This window comes from Phocoena sinus, chromosome 2, assembly GCF_008692025.1.
Source record: "Phocoena sinus isolate mPhoSin1 chromosome 2, mPhoSin1.pri, whole genome shotgun sequence".
Classification (NCBI taxonomy): Eukaryota; Metazoa; Chordata; class Mammalia; order Artiodactyla; family Phocoenidae; genus Phocoena; species Phocoena sinus.
The window spans coordinates 176,964,399-176,984,906 of NC_045764.1; the positions used below are offsets into that span (position 1 = coordinate 176,964,399).

The window sequence follows — 20,508 nt, forward strand, 5'->3', positions numbered from 1 at the left end:
TTTTTTAAATTGTGGAAACCATTAAATCCTCAGTCCTTAGTTCTGGGATTTTTTTTCATTATTTCCTTACCCATATTTTTTCTGCTCTTTCTTCCTGCAACTACTATTATTCAGATATTGAACTTCTTACTCTAATCCTGTAATTTTCTTTTCTTTCTCCTCCCCTTATTTTTCTCTTTCTTTTTCTTCTACTTTCTGGGGTATTTCCTTGATTTTATCTTTCATCCTTTCGAATTTTATTTCTGTTATCACAGTTTTATTTTCCAAGTGCTTCTCTTATTGTTCTCTGAATTGCATCTGTACTTAAGTTCATGGAACTCGACGTCTTCTCTTCTTTCTTTGAGGAACCCCCATGGTCATGCCCAGGATGAGTGAGGTATGGTGGTTCATGAGGCATGCAGATGTCCTCGACATGGGCAGTGGTGTGCCTGGACCCTGGGGTCTGGAGGGCGTGGCTCCCTCAGCACCCCCATCTTTATCCATCCAGCACACCAGCTCATGCTGTTTGCATTCTCAGTGTGTGTGGTCCATCATGCTGTACGCTCTTGTGTAAGCTGTATTATGCACACACACACCCACCCAACCTGTGTTCAAAAGGGCAGCTTCATGTCCAGCCCTGGTTCCTGCAGATCCAGAGCTGAGCTGGACTCTGCCCCTGCCCTGGAGAGGTGAAGGGAGCTGTTTGTATGGGACAGTCATGCAGACGGGCTCCTCAGGGAGCAGCAAGGCCATTTCTGGCACGTTGTCAGGGCAGTGATGCAGCTGCGCTAGGGGTCTCCCAGGGCTTTCCAGCTTGCACCCCCTGCCCCCATGTGTGCCTCTACCCTGGTCATTGCCTGTCCTCGAGCTAGAGGTTGAGCCCAGGTCTTTGAGGGGTAGGGGGAGACGGAGCAAAAACGGGGGTGAGGGAGGAGGAAGGAGTCGGGGTGGGCTGAGGCCTGTGGGGGTGGGGGGGGACACAGGGAGGCACGTGGAGGGGATGCTGAAGAGGTCTCAGGGCTGGCACCTCTCACTCTCAGGGGTCTAAGCAAGCCCCTGCCCGTCTCAGGGCCTCAGTTTTCCTATCTGCCTAAGAGGGAAACCAGACGGTTTCTCTCTTAAATACTGATGCATTCTTTTTCACCAGAGACTGTGGCCAAGGGGCGCCATCTGCCGGCCACAAGTGGCAGTGTCCCCATTGCAGCCGTGGCTGTGTGAACACAAGGGGATTGGCTTCCCAGAGTCCTGGTTCCTGCCCTCTGACCCCATCAACCAGGGAGTCGGGGAGGAGGGGTCTGCTGCTGCTACTTGGTGACTTTCCTGACTGGTTTCCTGTCTTCCTTAAACATTCACTGACACCTGGGAATCAGTGACACCTTTGCCCTGGAGGGACACAGGAACATGCCAGGTGCGGCAGGAGTACCAGGACTGGGGGACTAGTTCTGCCTAGGGCCTGAAACCTTCCTGGAAGAGATGGCATCTGAGTGCACCCTGAAGTTGGAGTTCGTCAGCTATGAGGGGGAAGTCCAGGCAAAGAGGACAAAAGAAGTTGAAGGAGCGGAGCCCAAAGAGGAGGAGGTCCAGGCTGGGTGCCTTGCGGGCTGGCTGAGGGACCACCACTTTCTGTGGGGCACCTCAGAATTTCTACTGGGGCTGGGAGCCTTGCAGGCTGGGCTGGAGGGCCAGAGTGCTCCTGTCATGGTGCGGCCACTGATTACAGGGTTTGGGGACCACTCGGTGCCACGTACATTTCCTCTCGGGAGCGAGGGAGGTGCAGACAGATCGGGAATGCTTCCATCTGGGCCAGGAAGTGTCCTCAGCCGGGTCAAACCCGCTGACCTAGGGCTGGGCTGGGCAAGTCATCCCAGGGTCAGGGTCTGACCCTGCAGCCTTGCTCTGGATCGGGTGGGAAGGAGGGCCAGTGTGAGGAGGCCAGAGCAGACATCCAGGTTGGGGGCCAGAAGGGCTGCACCCAGGAAGGGGATGGAGGGCAGGGGCCCCTCTGCAATGGGACTTCACACAGGAATTAGCAACAAAAAGCATGCCTGGGAATCACTCATGCCTTTATTTCTTCAACAACTATCAGTGGGTATCTACCCTGTGTCAGGTATGAGAGAAACAGCCGATTTTCTAATGGGGATGATGTGCAGTAAACAAGACAAATAAGAAACATTCATAGTAACGCATGGTAGGTGCTGAGGAGGAAAACTAAAGCATTGCAGTGCTGGGGAATATTGGGAGGGTTTGGGGTTTTAGGTAAGGTGGGTAGGGAGGGCTTTGCCAGGAAGGTGACCTTCCAGAAAAGAGAGAGAGAGCAGAGTGGATGTCTGGGGAACAGCGTCCCCTGCCGAGGGAACAGGAATGAGCCCCTGAGGGGGCCGTGCTCAGCAACAGCAAGGAGTCTGTGAGGCTGTGGGACGCTGGGGATCCCAGGGCATGAGAAGGGAAGCAAAAGTCCTGAGCAGAGAGGTGGTGTGATATCACCCACCGTCTCGAAGGCACCCCTGGCTGCTGTGTTGAGAGCAGACCCAAGGAGGTGGCAGTGGTCACAGAGCCTCCAGTTAGGGGCCCCTGCAGTAAACATGACGGTGGCCGGGACAGGGCATGGGCAGCACAGGCTGTGCAAAGCAGTCTGACTCTGGTCATTGCGTCAAGGGCGCGGGAACAGGAAATCCTGATGGATAGGACCCAAGGGCGCCGAGAGCAAGCAGGAGTCAAGGATGACTCCAGAGTGATTGAACTGAGTGAACGAATGAGCGAGTGAATGATGGAAAACCCAGCACCCAGGAGGCCCCTCCTCCACTGCCCTTATCTGAGCCCATCCCCACGTGACTTGAAGAAAGGGCCAAGGGGCGGGCCCTTGCGCCACGGCGCTGGCCGAGGTGCTGAAACCACGGTGCTGGAGGTGGTCCCATCTCTCTGGGCCTGGGGCTCCTCCTGGCGTGGGGTGCTGGGCAGGGGTGCGGGGCAGAGGGCAGGGGGGGCTGGCCCAGTGACAAGTGAGGGTCCCTGTTCCACAGGGCGCCGGCCTGACTCTGCTGGTCTCTCTCTCTCTCTACATGACACACCCTTATCCTGCAGCCCACTGCGGCAGGGGTGGGGGTGGGGATGTGATCGTCCTCGCCTCCTGCTTCTGACCCCCGGCTGAGAGCCCCCAGGTCAAGGCCATGTCCTGCCCTCCACAGCTGCACTACTGAGGCCAGGCCCTGGGGGTGAAGGGGCTACCTGCACAGACGCTGGATCCAGACGGCCTGGGATGCATTCTGGCAACTTAGTTCACCACTCTGCCTGTTTCCTCATCTGTGTGCTGGGGATCGCAGTAACACCCCCTGCTAGAGTTGTTGTGAAAATTAAATGAGTGGCCCCCAGCACTCGGCCACCCCTGAAGGAGAACTGGGAACATGGCTGATCTTCTCCTGACCTGAAGCCTGCCGCCCTAACCCCCCCGGAGACCCTGCCCTGAGCCGAGGTGGGCTTCCCTTGCGGACACGGTGGGGCTGTCATCACGGGCCGCCCTCCTGAGGCACCCCTCACCCACCCCAGACATGAGCCCAGCCTCTTGGAGGGGTGCTGAGGGGGCGCCTGGCGAGCTGACCAGACTTGGAGAAGTTGGGAGGGGCCCAAGCCCCCCTTGAAATAAGGGGGAAGGTTTCTTTCCCTCCCCCACCCTGCCCATGGAGGGGAGGGAGGGGCTGCTCCATGCTGAGTGGGGTCCTAGTTCGAGGACCTCACATCATCTTATCTCTGGCAGCTTAGGCACTGCAATCCTTTTTTTTTTTTTGCGGTACGCGGGCCTCTCACTGTTGCAGCCTCTCCCGTTGAGGAGCACGGGCTCCGGACGCGCAGGCTCAGCGGCCATGGCTCACGGGCCCAGTCGCTCCGCGGCACGTGGGATCTTCCCAGACCGGGGCACAAACCCGTGTCTCCTGCATCGGCAGGTGGACTCTCAACCACTGCGCCACCAGGGAAGCCCTGCAATCCTTCTTGAACTCTTTATTAAACACCCACACTCATGGTTTAAATGCCCTGCAGGAGTTAAAACCACACGGGGGAGGGGAGGCGGGGAGAAAGTGGAGAGAAGCCTCTCCCCGGCCCACCCTCTCCTCTCCGCAGAAGCAACAACTCCTACCTGTCCCTTGCATCTCTCCCAGGAAAGGTCCAGGCCTTTATGGGCATAAATGTTCTCTAGAAACGCAAACCTGGCCCTGCTGCACACTGTGTCTGGGCATCTTTCCAGGATCCCCTGGTTTTTGACCTGTGTCTACTGTCAGCGAGGATCGAGTATTAGAATCTGTTGGCCGTTTCCCGACTGGTCCCCTTTGCCACCATCATAGAGACTGCTGCCAGGCATTCATCTTCCAAAGTGCAACGTGGACGCATGTCAGGATGCCGGCCCAGCTCTCAGATTGCTGGCTGGAAGGGCTTGGCCCCTCTTAGAAAGGCTGGCTGGGGGTGGGCTGGAGACCACCCACGGGAACTTGGGTTGCATGTGGAGCTGGGGGCGTTTCCCAATGTCCCCAGCAGGTCGTGGTGAGGTGGGGGTATGGCTCAGGCTCCCCATGCCCGTGCAGGACTCTGACCACTGCAGCCTGGTGTCCTCCTGCTGTCCTGAAATACTGCCATGTGGGGTCTGATTGGAAGCCGAGTCCAGCAATTAATCCTGTCAGAGCTCCACTCAACTGCAGGGGTTTTTCTCCTTTGCTCCCTTGGCCTAGATTTCCCCTGGGACAGCTCTGACTGGCCGTGGCGTGCTTGGTAAATTAAATGTTAAAAAAAATCCCCACGATGGCTTTAATCAATCCACTGAGAAGGTGGCAGCCCCCTCCCAGAAGAGCGGGGTCCACTGGAGGAAGCGCCCCAGGATCAGGGTCTTGGAGAGGTGGGGAGGGAGGAGGGTGGGAGGTCCCCAGGGTGGCCTCCAGTGGCCGACAGGAGGGGCTGAGGAGGGGGAGTGGGCGACTCCGGGCCTCCTTGTGGCTTTTGCCCTGATCTCTGCCCCAGGCCAGGAGTGGCCATGGGGATGGGGAGGCGGGCAGCTCCTCCCGGGGTGTCTCTCCTGACGCGAGGCCCGGGTGGGGCAGAGCAGTGGTAATGGCCAGCCCTGCGCCGGGCAGATAAGGTGTTTACGATGAGCCCTTCAGGTGCAGTCAGGTGGAGACAATGTCCTCCAGTTGCCACTGGAGTGTCAGGGGAGGAACGCCGTGAAGCAGGAGGGTCTCCCGGCGGCGGAAGAGGGGTGAGTAGGGAGAGTCCATGGTCCTTTCCAGGGAGCAGAGGGGCCTGCGGGGCTGGCCCAGCCCAGCTGTCATGTCAGGCCATCTGCACACCTGTGCCTCTGAAAGGGCCCAGCGCTGTGACGTCCAGGCCCTCGCTTCTCTGGTCTTCTCTCCATGCCTGCTTACCTTCCACATCCTGTTCAGGTCCATCTCCCCCGGCAGTGTTGCCTAATACCCACCCCGCTAACTCCCAAAGACCTCGCCGTGGGCCTAGGTTATTTAGGAAACCTTGTCCCGGGGCTCCACCCTCCCCAGGCAGGCGTCCCGCCGCCTGGCCTGCGCCCACAGAGGGCGCCTGTCAGTTTGCGAGGCTGGGGGGCTGCGCACTGAAGGAGCGCGGGATTCGGGCCTGAGTTTGTATCCCGGTAGAACCCAGCCCCTGCTCCCCGAGCGTCCCGCCACGGACTCCGAAATTTGGTCGCGCCTGGCGAATAGCAGGGATCCTTCAGCCCGCAGGAGTTCCAGGAACGGCCGGAGGGGTTCAGGTCAAGGGCAGAGAAGGCTGCAGGTGGCTGCGGAATCGGGGTGCTGGAGTGGAGGCGCTTTGAGGTCCTGGTGGGACGGGCCTTAAGAGTCCGTTGACCGAGGCTGGGGTGTGGGATGGGGGGCTTCCGAGGAGGGGGCCCAGACAGGAGCGCTGTGGAGCATGGGGAGAGGGGGGAGCGCAAGGTCACTGGGCTCCCTACACATGTCTAGGGACTGGGACCCCCAAGGCGCGGAGTCCCCAGGGCGGATTGGAGTGGGAGGGGTCACGACACGCCCCCTGTCCGCCGGGGTTTTGCGGAATCCCGCTAGGCGCTGACGCCCGGACCCTGTGCTTCCCGGCCACAGCACCCGGTAGGAGGCGCGCGAAGCAAGGGGGTGCGGACCCAGGCCGGGTCCTGGCCCCCATCCTCCGCCCCAGGGCCAGCAGGGTACTCGCCCCCCGCCCCTCCTCCTCGGGTGTGCGTGTCCGGGAGTCTGGCTCGCCGCTCTGGCGGAGGGGGCGCTCTCGGCGCGGGCGGGCGGGGCCGGAGCGCGGGGGCGCGCGGCGCGGAGCCAGCGCAGGGGCCGCCGACGCGGGCCGCGGAGGACTGGGGACCTGGCGGGCTGCCCTGCGCGGTGCGGGGCGCGGCGGAGGCGGGCGCGCGGCCAGTGAGCGCGCGGGTGGGGAGGCGGCGGCGGCGGCGGCGGCGGCGCCGCTGCTCCCCGCGCTCCGCTCTTCCATGGCGCTGCCGGGGCCGCCCGAGCCGCCCCGCGGCGCGCCCCGCAAGGCGCCCAGCCTGCTGGAGATGGGGGCGCTCTGCCTGGACTCGGAGATCATCCTGGGGTTCACCAGCCACCTCCTGCGGCGCCAAGCCAAGGTGAGGGCCGGGCGGCAGGACCCGGCTGGCGGCAGAGGCGCCGTCCCGCTACTTTGCGGCGCGGCTCCCGCGGCCCAGGGTGCGGCGCCGGGAAAGAGGCGGCAGGTCCCGAGCAGCGTCGCGCAGGCCGGGCCGCACTTTTCCCCGTTAGTGCTGCCCTATCTCTCTCTCTCCCCTCAGCGAGGCGTCCTGAGCGGGGGACTGTCGGCGAGGGAGGAGAGCGCAGCGCAGGGACTCCGAGTCCCACCGCGCGCCTTGCTGGGGAGGGAGAGGCTGGGGGGCGCGGGTCTCGCGGCTGATCCCGAGTCCCGAGGTGGTCCAGGTTCCGCGGGGCCGTGTCTGGCCGTCCCCGGGAACCCGGGTGTAGGGTGTGAGCGTGTGCTTCTGGAAGCGCTGCAGCCGAGCGGACAAATGAAGTTGCGGGTGTGGCCGGCCCCGGGCATAGGACAAGGGCTCCTGGGGCCGATGTGTTTCCGGAGGTGCAGGTGAGGAGTGTGTACGTCGGCGTGCTATAGAGTCGCGCTTCCCGGGCCTGCATATGTGTGTGTCTGTGTCCCAGAGCAGTTGAGGGGCGGGGGCTGCGACGTCCCGCGGTACCCAGATCCGGACGCGGGTGACGCCCCTTTCCTTCGAGGAGCTAGAAAAGGAGAAGAGCTTCGGCGTCCAGGCCGAGTGGAAAGGGGCTGGACGACGTGGGACCGTGGAGTGAGAGTGGGGACCCTTTGCCCACTTTATGCTCCCCTCGCCGCTTTGCAGGCCAAGAACAACTGGGAGAGCCAGGAGGGGCAGATCACCCCGCTCCACTCTTTTCTGGGGAGTGAGTGCGTAGGTGGAGAGGACCTTTCTAGTGAAAGGGAGGGTGGGCAAAACATAAAGAAGGAGTCGCTTTGAGGGGCTCAGGAGAGGCAGGGAGCGGCTCGAATCTGTGTGAGGGTCGCACTGCGTGCCGGGGAGCTGCGGTTGGGGTCTCCGCCTGGGCCGCGGTTTTCCAGCCGCCCTCTGCCCTGGCTCCGCTCCTTCTAGCCCCCCTCCCCCGGCGCGCCTCTTCGCCTCGGACGTGTGGCGCGAGGCCTCTTCCGAGCCTCGCGGCGGCGGGTGCGAGGCGGCCAGCAGGGGGCGCTCGCGTCGCGAGAAACCGGGTGGCCGCGCCCGCGGAGCCCGACCCTGGATTTCTGGCTGACCCAGAGCCGGACCCGGATCCGCCTGCCGCCTCGGATAGCGAAGACACTTAGGGCTGAGCTGGAGCGGGAGCAACTGGTCGCCGGAGAAGGGGGGCGACCTCCCAGCCGGAGACTAAGAGGCAATTAATTCCGGAGCTAAGTTCCCATCTGCCCGGCCGGCTGACAACAGGTCCCGCGCACACCCCCAGGGCCACCTCCTCCCTCTTCCCGGGCGCACGGCGCGCACACCGGCCTTCTTGCACACGCGCGGCTGCAAAGACTCGCGTGCCGTTTGCAGACACGCCTAGGCACAGATAGACTGGCATGGGCGCTGCACGTTCCGAGGCGCAGAGCCCGGCGATGCTCACCCATGCGTGACAGTTAGACCCAAAGTGTGGCCACCGACACGCGGAGTGCGCTGGATTTTCAGGAAAAAGCGATCGGGAGCCTGGGGGTCGGGGTTCCCTTCCACTTTGTTGTGTGACCTTGGGCAAGGCCTTCCCCTCCGCGGCCTCAGTTTTCTCGCCTGTAAAGTGACGAGTGGGTTGGGGCCTCCCAGGAGACCCCAGTGTCCCAGGAGAGATGCAGGAAGGCGCATACGCGCGCGTGTACGGGGTATCTCACCGCGGCCCCCAGCGCCCCTCCCTCGGGCTGGGACTCGCCTAACAGGTTGGGGGCCTCGGAGTGGGTGCGGCCGCGCGGCGCTGCGGGACCCCCTCCCCCACACACTGCAGCGCGAGGGCTTGGGCGGGGCGGGACAGCTCTCCCGGAGCCCCGCCCCTCCCCGCCCCCGGAGTCCCCGGCCCCGCCCTCGTTTCCGAGCGCGCTCGCCGCCAGAGCCATCGCGCTCTCCGCCACTTGCCTGCTGCTCGAACTTCGGAGCGGCCGGCCTCGCCATGGGGGCGTCCTCAGACCGGATCACGTAACCGCGGCGACCCGGGAGAGCCCTCGTGGCCCTGAAGCGACGGCCCAGCCCTTCCTGCGTCCCGGCCATGGGCAGCCGCGGCGCCCCCCTGTGTGCGGCGCAGCCCGCGGTACGCGCAGCGGGGCACGAGAGGGAGGAGGGCGACTGGGGGCCGGCGGATGGCCCGGGACCGAGCCCGGGACGCAGAGGACACTGGCAGGGTGCGCGGCGCCCCCTGGGGGCCGGGCCTGGAGCGGAGCGCGGGTGGCGACGGGCCTCCCGCTGGGGGGGGGGGGGGGCGGGCAATGAAGCCCTCCCGGGATGGAAGAACACGTTGCGCTGCAGGTTCGTGCCCAGCGCTCGTAACTTTGTCGAGTGAGTCACTCGGCCTGGGTTGCTCTGAGGTCTGGAGTCTCCGGTGCTGGGTACCGGGGTGGCGCCGCCCAGCGGCCCAAGCTCACTGTCCCCTTCTGCCCCCGCCCCACCAGGTGACAGAAGGCGGCCCGGCCCGCGAGACGTTGCAGCTGCTGGAGGTGCCCCCCCGCAAGAGGCTGACCGCCGGGCCCGAGCAGGATCCATGCGGCAGCCGCCCTGCGCCCGAGGGCGCCGGGGCGGGCGCGGAGCAGGGCCACTCGGCTGGTGGAGGCGGCTGGTGCCGCCACTGCCACACGAAGCTCGCCGAGCTCAAGCGACAGGCGTGGAAGCTGGTCGGCGGGCCCGGGACACCCCTCCGGGTAAGTGACCCTTCCTCAGGCCGGCCCCTGGGACGGGTCCTATGCTGGAACTTGGGAGTCTTCGGGGCCCGGAGGGAGGCGAGGTTCCACCGTGGATTTTGGGCCAGTCCCTTCCCTTCTCTGGGCCTCGGTTTCCCGTCTGTTAACACCTTGTGTGTGAGTTGGGGCATTTCATCCTAAGAGGGTCCCACTGTCTGATGGGAGGGGCTGGGTGGGCGTTTCTGCTGCAGATGTCCCGCAGCTGGAAGCCTAGTGTGTGTTTGGGAGAGGGAGAAGAGGGGGAGATGGCGGGGCCTCCACCCCGGGCGGGACAGCTCCTGCCTTGCCAGAGGCAAGAGGTTATTTGGTGCGTTGTCGCCCTTGGAGCACCTGGGCCCCCAGCCAAGTGTCTGGAAACTGCATACCTGGGGCAGGAGGGCTTGGAGGGCCAGAGGGTGGGCCAGCTGCTGTGGGGGGGGGCCCCCTCTCTGTCCCCTCCCAGGGCCATGGCTAAGAGTTGCGTGTGGCCCACAGCCTGGGGCTCTGCCACTTTAGGCAGTGGCCACCCATCTGGCCCTCCAGGCTCCAGACCCAGCTGCCAAGGTGTTGGCCAGGGGAGGGCGCTCTGCCGAATTCTGTAGCCAGCGGGCTTGCCCTGGTCTTGGAAGGAGCAGGGACCATTGTTCCAGGAACAATGCGCTCTGGAAGTTTGCACAGCCTGGGAAGCTGGGGGCTGGGGGGGCGGTTCTCCAGAGGAAGCCCTTCCCGCCTGACCTGCAGCCTTTCTGAAAGCTGTCTTGGGAAGTAAGCCTGCATAATCCCCACTGAATCTAAATATAGTTCTCCAAGGAGGCCCTGTTGTCTGGGCGAGACCCCGGCCTCCTGGGGTCCAGCGGTGTTCCCCGTGGCATTGGGAGTGGGGATGTGAGTCTGGTTTGTGTCCTGGGCACCCTCGCTCTGCGGTCAGGGGAGGGGACCTGTGGCCCGCCCTGGGGTGGGGCTGCACGCTCCCACATCTGCTGCCCTGAGCAGGTTGCAGCCTTGCGACGCTCTGTGCCCCACATGGCCTGAATCTGGTTGAAAAGACGTGAGAAGACCTTCACGGCCCCAGGAGAGGGTGTTCTGGGCTAGACTCCTGGGGGCCTGACAGGGCCACAGGGCCATCTTACTACCCCGTTAGGGGAAATTGAGGCCAGAGAGAGGAGAGACTTTAGTGACTGAACTGGGCTTTGCCTGGTGGTGCTGGACATGTGGCCGGTGGGTCGCAGGTGGGCAGGGGATCCTGGTGGAGAGAGCTGCAGGTCACACCAGTCGCTGGTGGCTTCGGGGTCCCTCATCTGGAGGTCTCAGTGGTCGTTTCCTGCAGACAGCTCATCAGGGAAGGCCCTGGACCACCCACAGCGCTCACCTTCCACCTCCCCTGGCCTCCCCGAGTTTGGCGTTTGACACTGGGTACCCCTCAGTGCCAGGTGAGGGCTTACCCCCTTCCCCAGCTGTCCCTGGCACCCAGCGGCCTGTTCACGCAGCAGACCAGGGTCTCTGGCTTTGTTGATCTCTTTGGCCCCTTCCCCCGCTGCATTTCCTCCTTTGTCAGATGGGGTAGCCTCCAGGGGCCCTTCTGGGGTGCTGTCCAACCTGTAGGGTGCTGTACCTGAGGAAGGGAGGGCCCCGTCATCCATTGTTTCTCCAGAGAGGGTGGGAATGGGCCCCAGGGGGCTTCAGGCCCTTGGGCTGAGCCACCCGGGCCGTGGGACATGGGGCAAGGTGGCTGGGGCCTTGGCGGGTGTCATTGTCCTGTGTGACCCAGGCTGATCCGCGCACAGCCTGCAGCCTCACCCGGCCTGCCCCAGAGCTCCCGCAGGGCAGGAGTCTGGCCCGATGGTCCAGGGGCACTGGGCTCTGCTCTGAGGCGGACAAGGCACTGGAGTGTAGAGTTTGTGGTCTAGAATTTTCCCTAGGGGCCCTTTCTTGTTTCTCACCGTGAGGAGATGAGCTTTGTGAGAACGGCACTTCACGGTATACAGAGAACTTTGCTGGCTGTCATCTCACTTAGTCCCATGCTTGGGGCATCTGGGGAGGCCCCGGTCCGGAGGTGGCTTGCTGGGCTCCCATGGCCTGGGATGAGGGTGGAGCTGGGACCCCAGTCTGACTGAGAGGCCCTTGCCCCTGGGGTCCCTGCCTGGTCTCAGGTGGGAGGGAGCCTTGCAAGGGTCAAGGGACGTGGTCCTTCACGGCCACCCCATACGCTGCCTGAGGCATCCCTGCCGGGGCTCGACTCCCCGCTGGCTTCTTGCCCACCCTCCTGCCAGTTCCGGGCTGTGGGGCCTTGGGCAGGTTCGCTGAGAGCTCGTGGCCTCGGTTTCCCTCTCTGTACCTGGGACCACCTTCGCACCCCTTTCACAGGTGTGTTGGGCCACGTCTGGCACAGGCTGGCCCATATGCCTCAGCCCTTGTTGCTTTTGCTGGGATGTAGGCTCGGGGGTCATGCTGTGCCTAGGTCTTTGGTGCCCATGGGAGGTGGGCGGGCAGCCTGGGTGGAGGGCCCGCCTCCCCCTTGCTGCCTCTGCTCCCTTCTCCCCGTGCCTGCCTCAGTTTCCGCACCTGGGCAGTGAGGATGACCATGGTTCCCGCCCAGGGACCTCATCCATGCGGAGCAGATAGGACTGTGCCCCCTGCTTTTGAGCCCTAATGTCCCTGGGGGCCGTGGGGGAGGGAACACGCTCTGCCTGCCCAGCTTGGAGCCCAGAGACCGTCCTGCCTGAACTGTGAGGGGCGGTGGGCCTGGTTGTGGAGGGGACGCCAGGCTGGGGCCTCTGGGCCTCCACGGAGCCACCTCTGCTCTCACCAGGGTCCAAGGCCTTGTCTCTGAGTGACCCCTTCGGACCCCTGCGTGGCCTGGAGCACGCCCTTCAGACTGTCCTGTGGCCTCCATGGGCCGCTCCTCCCGTGGGCCCCGCTGCAGATGCCCTGCTTCTCCCCAGACCCCCTCCCCCTGCCCCAGCCTCCCCAGGTGGTCCTGCCAGTTCCCTGCTCTGCTCTCCCTGCCCCTGCCTCTGAGAGGCCTCTGCTGGGAGCTCCCAGAACCCCCCACCCAGGGACCAAAGCCAGGCCTTCCTCTCCTCCACGACTGAGTGCCCTCCAGCTTAGTACTGGCCACTCTATCCCCCGAGTCAGAAGCTGAGGCCCCAGCCTTCCCTGGCAAACTGGTCACCAAGTTCCTGCAGGCCCCTGTCATTGTCCCCCGGCCCAGCCCACCCACAGCTGCCCACCCTCGGGGCAGCCAGAGGGGACTCTCTGAACTGTGGAGCCCTCAGGAGGGTCCCTGGCCAGTCCTGGGTCCTGCTGTCCACCTGGGCCCTGCCAGACTGAGGCCAGACCGAGGCCCCCCGAAAGGCACAGCCCCTGGGCACGGGGCCCCTTCTTCATTGCATGGTGGTCTGCCACAGCGCCCCTTTGGCAGACTCCCCCCCCCGTGCCCCTTTGACAGACTTACCCCCCCACCCCCACCCCATACTCATTTGGTGGAACCGTACAGCCTGAGTTGCCCTGAGCCCTGCTTGGGCAGCTGACGGTGGTGGGGGACTCGGACCTCACTGAGTGGCCTCACTTTGAGCTCCTGACACAGAGCCTGGTGGCCCTCCATGTGCAGTGAACCTCTCCTCCCCTCCCCTCCCCCGAGCTTTCCCTCCCCCACATCTCCACCGTCCTCCCAGAGGCTACCCCTGCTGCCACCTGGCCCCGCCTTTTCTCAGCCCTTCCCACACTCCACAGCCACTGTGTGGTCTCTGTGGCCAGTGTGCTACCCCCAGGCCAGGAGCTCTGTCAGGGCAGGCATGGGGTCTGGGTCACCCAGAAACATTTGTTGAACGACTGAGTGACCAGATCTTGCCTCCTACACCCTGCTGTGTTCACCCCGAGGGCTGCTGGACTGGATCTTGGCTCTCCCCGCCGCCCCATATGAGGCCCTTGTGGAGGATGGCGGTCCCCAGCCCCTTGCAGCTGTGGGGGGCAGGGATCCTGCTTGGGGATCTGCTCCAGCTGCCGCCCAGACGCATCGCGTGGAGGAGGTGACTCTTCTGGAACCCGTGACGTCCACGTGTCAACACGGCACTGAATTGATTAGTGCTTAGATGGGGGAAGTGATCAGTTCTCCTTTCGATCTTGGGAATCTCTCGCTCACCCGGACAGGGGGGTCTCGTCCTCCCCAACCCTGCGAATTCCAGAACCACTGCCCACCCATGCAGCCCCAGCACTGGTTCGTGTTTTTCGCCAAGCTGGACAGCGAGTCTGAAGGCTGCCGGGAGGCCGTGGGCTCACCCCGGGCACAGCTCGGGGTGAGTGACCAGGCTTCTAAGGCTAGAGGCCTGGAGACCCTCCCATCTCTCTCTGGGGCCTGGCTCAGGAGTGGTGGGCCTCTGTCACCACCCCCAGGAAGCCTTGCGTGGTCTGTCCCCACCGCCCCCAGCTCTGACCGCGCTGGTATGGCATGGTGGGGTCCCGGGGCGGCAGGGGCTTGGCCCAGCTGGTGCTGGACATTTGCCACCTGGGGTCACAGTCCCTGGGCCCGTGTCCCCCATGCTGTTTGGAGCCTGGCCTGAGCTCCACCAGCTTCTGGGGGGGCTCCCCGGGGCGGGGCGCCTAGTGTCAGCAGCGTTCTCCAGCTGAGCCAGGTGTTGGCAGGCCCCAGAGGCAGCTGGGAGGTGTGGGAGGGGCCGGTGCTCCCTGGCTGGCTGCTGGGCACTCTCCCAGCTGGTAGGGGACTGACGACTCAGCCGGGGAGGGATCAGGCCGTGGGGACCAAGCCTGGGCGGGAGGAAGGAGGAGGCCAGTCAGGCCTGGCCTTGCCACCTGGCCTCTGTGAGACCTCGGCCGGCCCCTCCACACCCTGCCCTGGCCCCCTCCTCCCTAGGTGGGCGGTGGCCTAGCTGGTGTCCCCTGCTGTCCCTGAGAACTTCCTTTGGTCCCATCCGTGTGCCCGTCTTGGGTCCTTGCTGGTCTGGAGTTTCGGGGAGTGAGGGTGGGCAGTGGGGGCGGGACTGAGCTTCGGGTCCTGAATACCTGTCCTCTGAATGTCAGCCAGAGGCAGAGATGGGGCTTTGGGGGCCGGCTGGGGTCTGGGGTAGGGAGCTTCTTGAGGGGAGTCCAGTTGCAGTCAGCACTGGGGCTGAGCAGGGGAGTGAGTTGTGGTGACTTTCCTCACTGCCTCTCTGCTGAAAGGGGGAGGGTCAGGGTGTCACCCCTGTACCTCGGGCTGCTCAGTGCCTTTCCGGGGGCTTGTCTTGGTCTGGCATGGCTTAAGGGAGGGGGTCTGGGGCCTTTTCAAGGCTCCCTCGAGTGTCCTGAAGGGATCTTTTACTTGGCAGTTGGAAGAGCTGGTTGTCGTCTTGAATGGCAAGGAAAGTCTAGTTTCCTTTTTCCTTTGCCTGCCAGGAAGCTCACAGCAAATGCAGTCTTCAGCTTCCGCCAACCGCGTGGGCCCTTTCTCACACATCTGTGGGAACTGATCGTTCCCAGCTGCTCTAACGTGACTGTCTCTAGCCACGTGGTTTTACTTCCAATTTATGCCGAGTAATTCCTGGAAGCCACCGCAGTTTTTGTGCAAGAAGGTGCGGGGTATGAATAAATAAACAGGATGGAAGTGGATCGAGTGTCCCTCAGTGCGTCTGGCCTCCGTCCACTCGTCTGCTTCCTGGGGACGGGGAACCCGTGCGGTGGGGGGTGGCATTCAGGGCCAGGCTGTCCCCTGTCAGGTTTCTGGAAGCAGCCAGTCTGGGCTGTCTGGGACCCTCTGGGAGCTGCTCTCTGGTCACGTACCCCTGAGCCCTGGCCTCTGGGCCCCGTGATCTTCATTCCCGCTGGGTGGACGCGTGGTGGACAAGCCTCTCTCCCCCAGCTCCTGTGGCCCCAGTTCCCGTGGCCCTAGCTCCTGTGGCCCCAGCTCCTGTGGTGTGGTCGCTTCTTGGCAGGGCCTCAGCTGCCCTGTCTGGGAACAGCGTCCTTGGGCTGAGTAGACACTCTGGCCCCCTCTGGGTGAAGGGGCGCTTTCGCTTCTGGTGCTACGTTTTGTGGTCGAGGTACCAACGTGGACTGCAGGGCTCCTGGGAGGGCTCCCCGGACTCATCTGGTCTGCTCCCTGCCCCCCCGGGCAGCATCCCAGGCTTCGGCTGTGGGCGCTGGGCTGGGGCAGGGGTGGGTGGACTCAGCTGGGTGCCTGGGGCTGGTGGATTTACGGTCCTACACGGCCCAGTGACAGGCTGCTGTGTCCACCTTGGGTGGATGTCCTTACACCGCCGTGTGCGTTCACCTCTGATCCCGTGTGATGGATGCTGGCCTGCGCAGCTGCCTGTGTTTCCGGGTGGAGCGTGCCGGGCGCTGGCCCTGCCCCGTGCCCTGCCCGGGGGTGTGGTCTGCAGAGTCGGCTCCTTCCTAATTGCCCCGTCCTAGGCTCCCCATCACCATCCTCCCCCACACAGCCTTGGTGCGAGGCCACAGCCCAGTTTTGCTTCCTGGAATCCCCGCCAGCCCCACATACTTGGCCTGTTCAAAACCTGTCACCAGTGAGCAGGCCTCTGGGAATTATGTGCTTAGCTCCACCACCCCACGTGCCAGGGGAGGAAGTAGCGGACACACGGGTGTGAGTGACTTGCCCGAGGCCACGCACCCTGGCTTTTCCACCTCTGAAGTCTGTGCTCTTAACCAAAGTGCCCTGGGAGGGAGGGCTCTGGAAAGGGGCACCCAGGAGGACCTCCTGGAGGAGGTGGTATTTGATCTGGGCTGGAATTAGCCCAGAGGTGGGGTGAGGGTCTCCAGGGGCGGAGCATCAAGAGCTCGAGGATGGGGTTGCCCGGAGCACATGCGGAGACTGTGTCTTGGGTGCCCTGTAGGGTGACAAGGGGAAAGCAGGATGAGGTCGAAGGTCGGGAAGTGGGGTGGAGTGCAGTTGCGCTCCAGCCCTGGAGTAGAAGTGGGGCCTGGGGGGTCCTGGGAAGCCCTCTGATAAAGAGCCGTAGTTCCGAGCTCTTCTGGCAGCCTTGTCGGAGGGGCTGGTGGGCGGGGGTGGCCCTGTGTGCAGGAGAACACGGTATCTGGGGCCACCTGGAGGCAGGGGCCCCATTCGGCTTCTGCACCTGCCCCTTTTGCCGGGACTCAGAGCCTCCCAAGTGGCATTGGGAGCCCTGGCCGTGGCTGGGCTTGCGGGGTGCGATCTGCCACGGCCCGTTGTCCAGATGAGGAAACTGAGGTCCACAGGCTGTGCTCGCATCCAGAGGTGGACAGACTGAAGGTTGTGTCTGGCTGCGTGCCAGGCACCCCCTCCCACCCTGCGGCGGGTGTCCTGATGGAGCTGCTTCTCCACCACCCTCACCCGCTGAGGCCGTCCTGCCTGTCTGGCCTTTAGTCCCCCGGGCCCCCGCCACCCTTGTGTGGCCTCGTGTGGAGGATAGAGAGGCCGTTGAGGGGAGGAGGTCTCAATGAGCTAGTGTGTGCCCCGAGCTGCCCAGCTGGCCGGTGCCTGGCACAGGGCCTTGGGGATGGGTGCTGGGCAGCGCTGGGTGGGCCAGGCTGCGGCCCCCCTCCCCTCCCCCCGTGTCAGCTTGGGGCCTCAGAGCTGCAGGCCTGCAGGCCGGGGTGGTCTCTGGCGGCCTGGCTGGCAGAGGGAGGGTTGGGTTTGGGTCTCCAGGCATCCCACTGGACCCAGCAGGTGGTGGGGCCTGGGGCTGGGGGTCGGGCCCCTGGTGAGGCCCTGGCTGGGTGGGTGGGAGGGAGGGAGGGAGGGCCTGGGATGGCTGCGGTGTGGCTGGAAACCGAGCCCGCTGCACGCGACCTGGGAATGTCCTCGACAGCAGAGCCCGGGAGGGCAGCGCCCGGCCCGGCAGCCAGGGGTCCCTTCCTGGACCTGTTGTCAACTCCGGAAAAGGGGGCCGCTCGGGGTCACGGCCCAGCTGCTTTGTTTGTGGAGAGAAGGGAGGATGGGGCGGAGGGAACTGTGGCTGGTGGGACCTTGCTCAGCGCCTGCTTGTCGAGCCTGACCGTGTGGCTGGCCTCTGGGCCCATGTGCTCTCCTAGCCGCCCTGCCGGTGGGTGCCCAGGCCCCCTTTTAAAAGACGGGGTGATGGGGGCTCAGAGAGGGTCGCCTCATAGCCCTGCGGCCTGGGGGCTTTTCTGAATTGGGGAATAGAGCCCCTTCCCACCCCCTCCCAGGGGGGCATCCGTGGCGGTGGGGTTGGGGGCTTCTGGTCAGCTCCCCTCCTGCCCCGCGGGGGGGCCTGGCCGGCCGGGCTGGGGAGGCCTCTCCTGGTGGTGATGGTGGGGCAGCGCGGCCCCCTCTGGGACTCCCTCACAGGAGCAAATGGAAGGATTACTTAAAGCAACTCGGAGACCCAGAAACAAAGTGAAGAATGAGAAGTCGTCACTTTTAAGTGCGGGGAGGCTCCCTGAAAGCCAGGCAGCGCGCAGGGTAGGTGGTGCGCGACGCTAAGTTGAACCAAATTAAGAAAAATAGTTTCCAAATGCGAGTGAAATATCTGTTTGATTAGACCACAAAGCGGAAACTAAAAGTAATATTTTGCAGCAGGAAAACTACTGTCTTTCTGAAGGTGCTGGGCTCTGGAGGGGAGGGGTGGGTGCCAGGCTGCACGGTGGCCGGGGCTTTCAGGGGTTAAGATTCTGGAACTTGGGCCTGTGGACCCTGGAGCTGCCAGGAGCTGCTCCAGGGCTGGGAGAGGAGACCAGGCCCGGGGGAGGGCTGGCTGCTCCTCCCAGGCGTCCCCCAGCTCCCCGCCCTGTGCTGGGGTCTGAGGATTGCGGGCTGCACTGGGGGGAAGGGGTGGCTGAGGAGTGGGGAGGGGCCTTTGTCTCCCTGAGGGCTGCCCAGGGGTCGGCAGGTGGTGTGGAAGGTGCCGTCACCCCTCACCTTCTGGGGTCCAGGGTGCCCTTCCTGGGAGTGGCCCGTGCCAGCTCCCAGGAGAAGCCCCCTCCCTGGAGCCCTGAGCGCTGGGCCGGGGTGCTGGGGGCGGGGATCCCGGCTCTAGGCCTGTCCTGCCCAAAGCTTGCGCTCCCCAGGCTGGTCCCCCCAGCGAGGGCTGTGGTTCTGAGTGACCAGCGTGCAGTGACTGTCCCAGGCTGCTCAGTGGCCCAACTGCTGCCCGAGCAGCCGCTTTGGGCCCTGTGCTGGCCCAGCCGCTGCTGCCTGGCCTGTCGGAGGGGCTCAGGGTCCGCTGGGCTCTCCGTGCGGTCACCCCACGCGGGTCCCTGCTCCTGTTGGCCTTTGCCATCTCACGTGTGTGACAGGAGACGGGTTGGAGGGACGGGCCTGCCCCACGCCGGGAGCCCCTTGAGGCCCGGGGGGTCAGCCAGCCTTCGGCAGTGATGATGTGAGGGTCCCCCAAGGGGTGGGCTCGGCTGCCATTGCTGCAAGGGGGCTTTGGCCGTGGGGTGGGCCCGGGTGTGTTGGGCCTGGCCCTCCTGGGAACTTGTGAGGCAGGACTCGGGACACCATGGCCTGGGGGGGCCACGAGCGCAGAAACCCCCTCAGTTGGCTCACCGAGCAGGTGACCGGGCAGCCCTGGGCTTGTCTCCCTGTGCGAGGGTGTGCTTGAGCTAGGGGGGGCTCTCTCCCCCCAGAGCAGACCCCTGTGGTTCCCACGTAGGGCTTTGATGCTCAGAGCCTGAGGCCTGGGGCCGCTGGGGCCTCCCTGGCGCCCCACCTGAATTCCTCGGGACCGGCTGGGGGCGGGGCTCGGGCGGGGGGCTGCCGTGGCCGCGCGGTGGGGGTCTGGTGCGGGCCCAGGGCCGTTAGCAGCCCCCCATGCCCTGCGCTTCCCACTTTCCTTCCGCCTCCTCCTGTGCAGGCCGTGGAGGGGATGCCAGGGCTCCCCGGAAGCAGAGCCCCTAGAACAATGGGCAGCTGGGCCTGGGCCGGGCGGGGTCTGGGCCGCCTTTCAAGTTGGTTAATGGCTCTAGCGGGCCGCCCTCCCTCGCCCTCTCACCAGCCCACCATTAGCTGCCTCCCGCTGAGTGGAAAAACCAGAGTCATCAGGGCCGGGCCTGGAAAACTGGCGGGGTTGGGGGTGGGGGATGGAGTGACAGCCGGCCCGTGGGAGCCAGGCGTGGCTGGGCCGCCGTCTGGATTCCATCTGTGGCCCACGGGCAACACGAGTGGGGTCCCTGCGGCGTTTCCGGGCCTCCCCGGGGCCCCACGGGGGAGCAGCAGGCGGGGGTGGTGTCGCTGACTGGGACCCGACACGCTGGGCGCTTCCGAGGCTCTGGGGCCCGCCAGCCTCTGCTGGAGAAAAGCCAGGCCTTCCGGAGCTGCCTGTAAATCAGGTAGCTGGCAAGGCCTGGCCTGGCTGGGGTCACGCTGTCATTCGACCAGGCCTGCCCGGGGGCACGTGAGGGGGCAGCTCTACGGCCGAGCCTGCCGGGAGGGTGGGACGGCGCAGGCACACCGGATTGGACGTGCTTTGCTTTGCTGCGCTTCACAGGTGCGGTGTTTTCTGCGAGCCGAGGCCTTGTGGCAACCCCGTGTCCAGCGAGTCTGTCAGCGCCGTTTTTCTGACAGCGTCATTTTTTAATCCGCGCTGTTTTTTTAACGTTAAATTGTTTTTTTAGACACAATGCTATTGCACGCTGAACAGGTTACAGTGTGGTGTAAACGTAGGTCTTGTAATTGGGAAACCAAAACCTCATGTGACTGGCTTTATTTCAATACTCCCTCTATTGCGGTGATCTGGACCGAAACTGAAATATCTCCGAGGTCTGCGTGTCCTGGGGACACAGAAGCAGAGCGATGCCCTGCTGAGGCTGGACCAGCAGAGTGTACTTTCATGGCAAGGCCACCCTGTCCCAGCTGTCACCCTCTGGAGCCCTCCCAGGCGTCTGTGGACACTGGTCAGGCTGGCCACAGCTCAGGCTTGGGGAACCCTGCTGGGATGAATGAGGCACCCCCTTCTGCACGGTGCTTACGGCTTCTGCATCTGAGGATTTGGGGAGGTCGTAGTCCTTTTTTGGCCAAGAGGGCCGCTGGACTGGAGCCAGGCCTTGCCTAGAACCTTTTGGGAGAAGTGTGGCCAGGGAGGGGGGAAGGCCCCGGCTCTGCAGATTTGCAGCGGGTCCAGGCTGTGGTGATGGGGAGGG

The 20,508-nt window shown here is 64.2% G+C and overlaps 1 protein-coding gene across 1 annotated transcript in view; it reads left to right on the top strand.

Annotated features, from left to right (window-relative positions):
• Positions 1 to 8,615: 8,615 nt before the first annotated feature.
• KIF26A (kinesin family member 26A) overlaps positions 8,616 to 20,508 on the top strand; it is a 38,350-nt gene continuing 26,457 nt past the window's right edge. The window contains exons 1-2 of the mRNA XM_032624881.1: positions 8,616 to 8,792; positions 9,151 to 9,396. Coding sequence (XP_032480772.1) covers positions 8,751 to 8,792; positions 9,151 to 9,396 — 288 coding nt within the window. The 5' untranslated portion in view covers positions 8,616 to 8,750. The remainder of the gene's footprint in view (positions 8,793 to 9,150; positions 9,397 to 20,508) is intronic.